This window comes from Tinamus guttatus, unplaced genomic scaffold (genome assembly GCF_059628265.1).
Source record: "Tinamus guttatus ecotype Peru unplaced genomic scaffold, ASM5962826v1 Tinamus_guttatus_pri_ptg000364l, whole genome shotgun sequence".
NCBI lineage: Eukaryota > Metazoa > Chordata > Aves > Tinamiformes > Tinamidae > Tinamus > Tinamus guttatus.
In genome coordinates, this window is record NW_028288898.1 from 2,504,195 (window position 1) to 2,513,711 (window position 9,517).

Below are 9,517 nucleotides of genomic sequence, written 5' to 3' on the forward strand. Positions count from 1 at the left end.
TTCTGCAACACACTGAACTACACGGTTCAGTGTAGTTACCTTCCCAGTCTGAACAATGAAAAGCTCCTAATTTTCAATCTGTTCTTAGGCAGGTTTAAGTTCCTTTACAATAGAGATTTGCCCTAGTGTAATGAGATTAATTTTAAAATCAATGTAATTGCGTTGAAACAAGTAATGTAACATTATTAAAAAAAAGAAATAGTAGGATGAAAAAAAGCTCACAGCAAGTTAGGCCAACAAAAAAGGCCATTTTTAGCTGCCTACTGGGGTGCTTCCTTCAACTTGGTGTACAGAAAAGTGAATGTGTAACTCCTTGGGCCTGGTTTTTGATTAATAGCGGATGGAAAATAGACAGTACTTTCACCAGAGCTGTAGACAGAAAACAGTTCAGTTCTTTGATGAACTGAAATGGGTAAATGAAATCTTTTAGATTCCGTGAATATGCATGCCCTAAAATCTTTAGGTGGCTGGATTTTATATGACTTCATAGTGGATTTTATTAAGGTGTCCCTTAAACTTGTTTCTTCTCTCTGTCCCCTAAGAAAGACTGAAAGAAATAAAATGCTCTTGTACCAGAGCGCTCTGTAAACATTGGAAGTTAAATATCTTTTATACACTTAAGTGATTTTAGGTTGGTGCAACAAGTAGAAATCACCAATTTTATTGCTTGGGCTTAAAGTACCTTTTTAGTTCTCTTAATTTAACTTGGAAAAAAGGACAGCATCAAAAGTAACCTGCCTTTTTATTCATCTAATAAAATGTTCCATTATTTTATTTTTCTGTTTGTCTGGAGAATTTTAGCTAGTGGCTAAAATGCACATACTTCAGTTTTCTTTTCCTTTTTCCTGAATTTAGCAGCACTGGGAGCTGTTAAAATGGAATTGTTGAATTCAACACCTGTTACTTCAGTATTGGTTCCCTCAATATACAGATCTTGCTGTCAGTCTTGCAGATACGTGTTTTCTTTTCAGGCTTTATGTCAATTTGCAGGCATTCTTCTGGTTTTGCTCATTTTCCTTTTGCTTGTTTTTCTTACCTATACCTAGAGGATCAGATCAACTTCACTTTTAGATAACTCCCGAGTTGCTGAAGAGCTTGAACGGCTACAGGCTTGTGAAGGAGAATATGCAAGAAAATATGACACGCTCAGTCCCATCGGCAAAGGATCTTTTGGCTTTGTCTGGACTGCCAGGTGCAAGGAAGATCAACAAGAGGTTAAATATTTCTATTCTATCTGTCATTGTAATGATTATTTAGGATTGAATTTGAAAAGTGAAAAGTTAGAGCATTTATATAGTGTAAAAACTAAGCTATTAAAGCCTGTCATTTCCTAGTTTGGGGTTTTATCTGTTTAGAACGTGAATCTGAAATCTCTAAGCTTTGAAAACAGGACAGTGAAATGCTCACATTGATGAGCATTTCACAGTGTGAGCTGTTATCTAAAGCAACAGGTGCGGAATGAGGCTGGCCATGCAGCTAATTTAACATGCTCAAAGAAGTATATTTTGAGCTTAAACAGAATTACACATTTTAATCTTTATTTGCTAAAGAGAAGGACAAACTCCAAAGTCGTTTTTTGTGCCAAGACTTAAGGATGTGGTTACTTTACAGGGAAATAATCACACTGAGGTTATGAGACTCAAAATACTCCTTTATCAGCAGAAGTATTGTGGGTATTGAGAGGCAAAATCTCTTTTTCTATGTACGAAGGTTTAACCGCTCATTTCTCTCACTGTAAACCCCTTCCAGAAGTTATTACTGCCATAATTGAGTTTATAAAAGAGAGCTTGCTTGTCAAAGTCCTTGGAATTCAGAGCATCAATAAAAATAAAACGAATGATGGATATTTGCCATCTGTGTGTAGCATTTGGTTCTAGGACTCAATTAGCTCAAGTATATTTAAAAATAGTATAAACAGCACATATTGGCTGACTTCTATTTTTCTAGTAATATCGGTCACTAATCGTTCTTTCTGGGAAATTGACTTAGCAAGTATTTAAAGCCATGTTTTTACGGGCAATATTAAATGTAGTTTTCTGTGTAGGTTGTGGTGAAATTCATCTGGAAGGAAAGAGTATTTGAGGACTGCTGGGTAGATGATCCTGATCTGGGAAGAGTGACTCAAGAGATTGCAATCCTGTCAAAGGTGCAGCACCCCAATATCATTAAGGTACCGTAATTTGCAGCAAACACAGTTTGAAATGTGTCTGATGAAAGAAAAAAAGCCCATGCAATATTTTAAGATAACAACAGGATACGTACCCTAACGGTGAATGTACACTGTCATGGCCAAACATTTAGCAGTTCAGTAAATAATTTGGATATGTATCTTGATTTCTGTTCTCTGCCTTTTTTTTCCTGAAAAATTCATCTTGATCTTAATTTTCCAGTTTTAATTCCATGCTTTCTTCAAGAAATGTCTGTGCTCAGTGAGATGAGACTTGAGAGATTATGATATACTCTGACTAAGCCTCCCAAGAGGGATGCAATGTTTGCAAAAATAGTTTGAGGTTGGAGTGCACGGTAAAAAGAGTCTGTTATTTATAGGTTCTGGATGTGTTTGAAAATGAACGGTTCTTCCAGCTGGTGATGGAGAAGCATGGATCTGGTCTGGATCTCTTTGCCTTCATTGATAATCAGCCTGACTTGGATGAGCCCTTAGCAAGCTATCTGTTCAGACAGGTGAGAGCTGGCAAGGTACATTTGCTGCATACGGGAAAAAATAAATTAATATAAGAACTGTGACCATTTTTTCACTAAAAAGAATTGCTGGCTGATCAGCAGGCACTGGTTACTCCCAGGGTTGTGCATGATAACTGCAGAACTTTACTGAAACCTTAAACCTGTCAAAGGTTTACTTAGAAACCTGTAACATGGAAGCCTTTACTTCAGGTGAGGATTTGATAGACAGCTCTTACTTCTCGCCCTGCCTGTGGCACCTCTAGACACCCACTTGCGTGGCAGCTGCATCTATTTTGCTGTGGGAGAAGAGGGAGCTTGGTATTATAAATAGAAACTTTCCTCCCTGCTTTTCTTGCTCAGATGTATTGTGATTGGGTTCAAGATTGTTTCCAAGGTGACATAATTGCGATGAGCTTCTTAATTATGGTGTTAGAGCACAAGTCGTGAGCAAAGAGGAAGGGGCTTCCGGGGGAATGTGCTGTTTCTATGAAACTTCCCTCTCCGGTGCTTTGTCATCCTGCAGTATTGGAGATCAACAGTAATAGCCTGCTGGGAAAATCAAAGGCCCCTCCAAAGAAAACACAGGCTGGGATAAAAATAAAATGACCTGCAGGATTGTAGCAGCAGCCACGGATGCTTCTTACCAAAACCATAAATACTTGGTGACTACAAGCGCATTGGAGTTAACACCTCTCACAGCAGTACTGACAGCCATTCCCAAGTTCCTGTGCAGTTAGCAACAGCAGGAGCTAGATCTGGTTTATACAGTTTTAACCCAAAATAGGATGGTTGGAATTGTGTCACCACGTAGATTGTCCGGCAGGAGGTCTCTATGCGCTAAAACCTCCTTCTTTCCTCCCATTCCAGCTTGTGTCAGCTGTGGGCTACCTCCACTGCAGAAACATCCTTCACAGGGATATCAAGGATGAAAATATTGTGATTGCTGAAGACTTCACCATTAAGCTCGTGGATTTTGGTTCAGCTGCCTACCTGGAACCGGGCAAACTGTTCTATACCTTCTGTGGGACCATTGAATACTGCTCACCAGAAGTGCTCTCTGGCAAACCGTACGTCACCCTCGGAAAAGTCACCCTCGTGTCCCTTGTCACCCAAAATGTATGTGTGCAGCACAGGAAGGCTTTGATATTGGTGGTCTGAAGTATCTAACCACACCACAGAAAGCTGTGGTGAGATTTAGGGCACTGCAGTGGCAGAAATTACTTGTAAAGGCTCAGATACAAATGGTCTTTTCTGACTGTGCAGAGTACAGGAGTGCAAGAGCAAGCTCACACTCCCCTAAAAATCCAGGATTCTTTTGTTGCAGCTTCTTTTGCTGCTGTCTTGGATGTGCTGCCCAAATCCCCTATTTAGGAGACTGGCTTTACCATCCCAGGATGGTAAATACTAACTATATGTGCAACTATTTTATCTTTTCTGCCTTGTGGGAGCCTTATTAGAAATCTCATAACCTTCCTGTGTTAAAAATTAGAAGCATAACAAGAATGTTTTCTTTTTGCAATTCTTTAGCACTCCAGTGTACATTTGCAGCCCGTATTAATGCAAGCCTGCACATCTCTGCATAGGTACCAAGGGCCCGAGCTGGAGATGTGGTCACTGGGTGTCACCCTTTATACTCTCATATTTGGAGAGAATCCTTTCTGTGAGCTGGAGGAGGCCATGGCCGCGGTCCTGAACCCTCCTAGGGTCGTGTCGGAAGGTGAGTCCTTCACTTTTGCTTTGCTAAAGGGGCAGATCTCTCAGGAAAGCTTGAGCAGAAAGGGTAAAACTGGGTGAATGGTTCCAAATGTGCTCTGCAATGATTTAAAAAGCTGTTCTCTGTGGGAAAGATGTCTTTTTCCATGATAAATTTGCAGTTCTTTATGCATGCAATTAATAAAGCCATCTATTATATGTTTCAGTGTTGCAAATTCCAGACCTTTAGTTTATTATGTTATTATGAACTTAGCTACAACTGAATGAACTTCAGGGAGGTTTATACCTGAGTAAACCAGAGCAAATAAAGTCTGGTAGATAACTTTAAAATCTATAATGGCACTTGCATAGTTCTAATCCCATGTCATTTCACTTGAACTAGTTGCCAGCAAACAATATGTTATTCTTGCGTGTGATGAGAGTTTGTTAATGTTCATAACTTCCAAATGAACTGTATGCTTTGATCTCACAGAAAAAAAAATATTTGGGGGGCTTCTGTGGTGCTACAATTAACTGGCAAATTCTTGAAGCTTTCCATGAGTGTTAAGTGCCCCTTTAATCACTGATAAAACATGGCAGGACTGTAAGAGAAGACTGGGCTTGGGGCCAGTGAGTTAGGGCTGCCTCCCTGGCGTTTCTTTCCATGTCAGTCTCCCCCAGGGTCCTGACTTTGCTCTCAATTTGCTCTTTTTATAACCCAGAGAGGGATTAATTGGGAAAATTTGTGATTAAAACCCACACTGCTTGAATCTAAATATTACCTCACGTTCCCAGCATGCCTAATACGCAGCTGATCCCTTCCTCTTGCTGCTGCCCCTGCTCAGGTCTCGTGAGGCTGATGGCGGGGCTGCTGCACCCCGTGCCGCAGCAGCGCACAACTCTAGCCAAGTTAGTGGAGGACCCGTGGCTGAAGCAGCCGGTGAACGTGGGCGATTACACCTGGGAAGAGGTGTACGTCCCCGCCGAGGCAGGTGAGCGGTTTCTGCTTCCACGCAGTCCCTACCAGGCACAGAAGAAGGATTTATATGAGAAGTGGGCAGCGAGAAAGCTTCTCATTCGCCCCGCGCTACCCGGAGATCTGGGAGGAGAGGGTCCTGTTGGCTAGTGGGACATGTAGTTCACCCCTCATGGCGCTTCTGCTGCTTCTCTTCCTCCCTAGAGCGTGGCGGCTTCAGAGATGGTTCCAGCGAGGGCACAACCAGAGACAGCCTCCTCCTTGCAGCTCCCGGCGTGGAGGGCGAGCCCGGCTCGAGCTCTGCTGACCGCAGGTGGACGGATCCCCACGTGGAAGGACTCGCCGCTGCCGAGGACCAGGACTCGGCTCACGGGCATCGCCGCAAGCTTTCCCTGCAGTAGAAGCCCCTTGCCAGGAAACACGTTGTGTCTCTTGAGACCTAGCAGAAAATAATCTTAAGCACTTCTCTTTTGTAGAAAGATGGGAGTTTTTGAGAAATGATGAGTGCAGTAACTGTCAGGGCCTGACAGAGCCTTGGAATGGGAACCATTTTCTGTAGTCTCATGGACAACCTCTGAACTCAGGCTGACTTTTTTTCTAGACTGTGGTAGGCAGAAGCTGTTGCAAGTGCCAACAACTGCAAGGCAAGTGCAGGATTTTAGGGCCTTGTTTTTAACAGTCCAGAAGCCAGAGTATATTTTTAATGGCTCTTTTTACTTTTCTACGTCCTGTTTTCCTCTTTCTGCAAAATAAAACATCTTAGTCTGGCTTGTTGCCTGCCCTGTGGGTGGTGTTTGGATGCTGTCGGCGCCAAATGTTTACTGTTACCTCAAAAAACAGATACATGTGCTAAATGCATTTATTCCTCTCGACCCTCAAAAGAATTGCAAGAAAATATTATTTGATTTTAATGAGATGAAGATATTGGAAAGCAAACTTCGATTCAAGAAAGAGAACTAAATCTGACCCATTAAAAATACTGACATATAGGTAATAAAATCACCTCTCCTGACTGCTTTTTGGAGCAAGATACAGAATGTCCAGGGAGAAACAAAAGGACGTTGTTGGATAAAAACCACCGCCTCCTTAATGCCACCTAAAATACTAGCACTATTTAAAAAGCGTCTCCAGGAGCTAAACCGTGGCTGGGCGCGAGGCGCGAGGTGCGGATCAAGGGCGCCCCATGACGTTTCACTGCTGGCGACACCGGGGTAGGGGCTGAGGGGCAGCTGCCACCCGAGCCCCTCCGGCAGCGCGAGTGGGGCGGTGAGTCCTTTCCTCCCATGTATATATGTGTATATATATGTGTGTGTGTGTGTGTGTGTATAGATGTGTGTACATGTGTGTGTATATATGTGTGTGTGGATATATATATGTGTGTGTGTGGGGGGGTACACGTGTGTATGGGGCATGTGTATGCGTGTATATGTGTGCTTGTGTATATACATATGTGTTTATATGTGTGTACATGTGTGTATGTGTGCAGTTGTGTGTGTGTATAGATGTATGTATATGTACAGATGTGAGGGTATGTGTGTATGCATATATGCATGTACGTGTGTAGATGTGTGTGTATATGTGTACATATGCATGCATCTACACGTGTGTATACAAGTGTGTATATGTGTGTGTGTGTGCAATCATATGTATATGTGTGTACAGATGTGTGTGCATGCATGCATGTGTGTGTACATGTGTGTGCGTATCTGTACGTGTGTGTGTGTGTGTGGATACGCGTGTGTGTATAGATGCGTGCGTGTGTAGGCACGGGCATGGGGGGGCATGGGGCGGCTGTGTGTGTGTGTGTGTGTGTGTGTGTGTGTGTGTGTGTGTGTGTGTGTGTGTGTGTGTGTGTGTGTGTGTGTGTAGCTCTGGTACAGCTGCGCGCGCACACGCGCGCCCGGGCACGGGGCGGGTCTGTGCCCACCCGGGGGCGTGTGCGCGGCCGGCGCCGCCCACGCGGGGCCGCGGGGCGGGCTGCCCGCGGCTCCTCCCCGCGCGCGGGCCATGGCGCGGTGGCTGCCGCGCGCTGCCCGCCCGCTCGCGCTCTGCGCGCGCCGCGGGGCCGCCGCGATGGCGCCGCCGCCGGGCTGTCCCGCGGAGCCGCCGCGCCACGACGCGGAGCGGTGGCTGCGGGCCTCGGAGCAGCTGCAGCTGCTGGGCCTGAGCGCGGAGGCGGCGGCGCGCGCGCTGCGGGCCTGCCCGGCCGTGCTGCGCCTCACGGCGCCGCAGCTGGAGGCCCGCGCCGGCTGCCTGCGCCGCCTGGGCCTGGGCCAAGGTGGGCGCCGAGCCCCACGCGCGCCGCCGCGCGCGCCGCGGGCCGCCCGGCACCCACGGCCCCCTCTTGCTCTTGGCAGGTCGGCTGCTGGGCGTGCTGGGCCGCTGCCCGCAGCTCTTCGGCCTGCCCAGGAAGCGGCTGGAGGCCGTGACGCGGCTGCTGCGCGAGCGCTGCCTCTTCACGGCGGCGCAGCTCACCACCGTGCTGCACTCGTGCCCCGCGGTGCTGCTGTGCGAGCCGGACAGCCTGCACCTCCACTTCCAGGTGAGCCCCGGCGCGCCCTGTCACAGCGTGTCCCGTCACACCGTGTTGTGTTGCCTCACGTCGTGTCGCGTTGCTGTGTACTACAGCACCTCATCCCGCCCGCAGTACGCCTACTTCAGGATGGGGCTGCAGCAGAAGGCCATGGTGAAGGGGCGCCTCTTCTGCGCGCCCTTCGTTGAGCTCCGCCGCCGCCATGGCTTCCTCGAGCGCCGGGGGCTCTACCGGGCCCCGCGCAAGGGCCAGGAGCACCCGGACAACCCCAGGCTGAAGGACATCCTGCACCTGCCCGAGGATGCCTTCCTGGCCAGCGTGGCCCACTCCACGCCGCAGGAGTACGAGGTCTTCAAGAAGCTGCTGGCCCGCGAGGAGGAAGAGCAGGAACGAGAAGAGGATGAGGAGGAAGAGGAGGAAGATGATGAGGATGTGCTGTTTGCAGAGAGAGACGAAGACTTGGACAGCGAGGGCACGAGGAGCTGATGCTTCGAGCGTTCCAGCGGAGCTGCCCGTCCCACTGCCTCCGTCACACGTGAGCCATGGGGGTGAGGGGATCTGCTGCTGTCCTGCTGCCCTTGGGGCTCTGTGCTTGGAGCTGCAGGAAAGCTGCAGCCCTGGTGCCTCCTCTGTGGCCTCCTTGGAGCAGCACCAGGGTCGTGGTGGGATCCTGAGGGGGCTGGAAGGGCGGTGGGGACACAGGGGACATGGAGGAGCCAGGGTCAGCAGGAAGCACCTGCAGCTCTGTGAACGATCCCCCTCCCCAAAACCAGCTGCTTTAAAAAACACCCACTTTATTCTATAAAGTATTTTTTTTCTTTTTCTTTCTTTCTTTCTTTTTTTTATTTAAAACCAACCAAAACAACTAATTTATCTCCAAGCCGCGGGTTGGACCAGGGGCTCCGTTAGATGGTGCTGGGGGCGGGGGGCTGCCCTCTCCTGCAGTCCCCCATGCTCCCAAAGCAGCCCCCACTCAGGGCTGCTAGGGGCTGTTTTTTTTTTTTTTTTTTTTTGCTCTTTATTTTTCCTTTTTCCACCCCCCGCGCACATCAGGGAGAGGGCGCTGGCCGCAGCGCTCGGCCCTGCTCCCGCAGTAACACTCTATACCATAACTAGGATATAGCTCTGGCACGTATTGATTTAGCATATACACCGTGGACGTTAATACACACACACACACACACACACACACAACTAGGGCTTAACTAGTGCCGTTGTACAAACTTGCAAAAAACTAGGTATGGTTCTAAGCTAAATGCTTTTTTTTTTTTTTTTTTTACTTTTTAAAAACTTTTTCTAATCTTTTGTTTTTCCTCCTCGCCTGCTCTGCTGGCGCTGGGAGGGGGGACACACAAAGGGCTGCCGGGGTGTCCCTTCTGCTGCCAGCAGAGCGGTGACTTTGCAGGGGCAGCGCTTGGGGACACGGGGAAGGCAAAGGCTGGGGGTAGCATTTTGGGGAGGGCAGAGGGGATCACTACAGGCCAAGGTTGCGGCTTAAAGCTTTTTGGTCCCCATTATCTGGGGGGAGCAGAGGTAACTTAAAACCAGGGGTTGGTGGCAGGGAGATGGGGCCGGTGCGAAGCTGGGCCACACTGGGGTGGCCCCGGGGGGGACAGAGGTGGCAGACGAGGCAG

General features: G+C 47.9%; 2 protein-coding genes across 2 annotated transcripts in view; both read left to right on the forward strand.

Moving 5' to 3' along the window:
* The window catches only part of PASK (PAS domain containing serine/threonine kinase), a 14,918-nt gene extending 9,087 nt beyond the window's left edge, over positions 1-5,831 (forward strand). The window contains exons 13-19 of the mRNA XM_088530168.1: positions 1,047-1,214; positions 2,045-2,170; positions 2,548-2,682; positions 3,550-3,749; positions 4,266-4,399; positions 5,220-5,366; positions 5,555-5,831. Of these exons, the coding sequence (XP_088386294.1) occupies positions 1,047-1,214; positions 2,045-2,170; positions 2,548-2,682; positions 3,550-3,749; positions 4,266-4,399; positions 5,220-5,366; positions 5,555-5,751 (1,107 nt within the window). The 3' untranslated portion in view covers positions 5,752-5,831. The remainder of the gene's footprint in view (positions 1-1,046; positions 1,215-2,044; positions 2,171-2,547; positions 2,683-3,549; positions 3,750-4,265; positions 4,400-5,219; positions 5,367-5,554) is intronic.
* A 1,592-nt stretch (positions 5,832-7,423) lies between these two features.
* On the forward strand, positions 7,424-8,369 carry MTERF4 (mitochondrial transcription termination factor 4). Its single transcript, XM_088530169.1, has 3 exons — positions 7,424-7,628; positions 7,708-7,892; positions 7,998-8,369. The coding sequence occupies exons 1-3, from the start codon at positions 7,424-7,426 to the stop codon at positions 8,367-8,369; spliced, it is 762 nt and encodes a 253-aa protein (XP_088386295.1).
* The last annotated feature ends 1,148 nt before the right edge of the window (positions 8,370-9,517 follow it).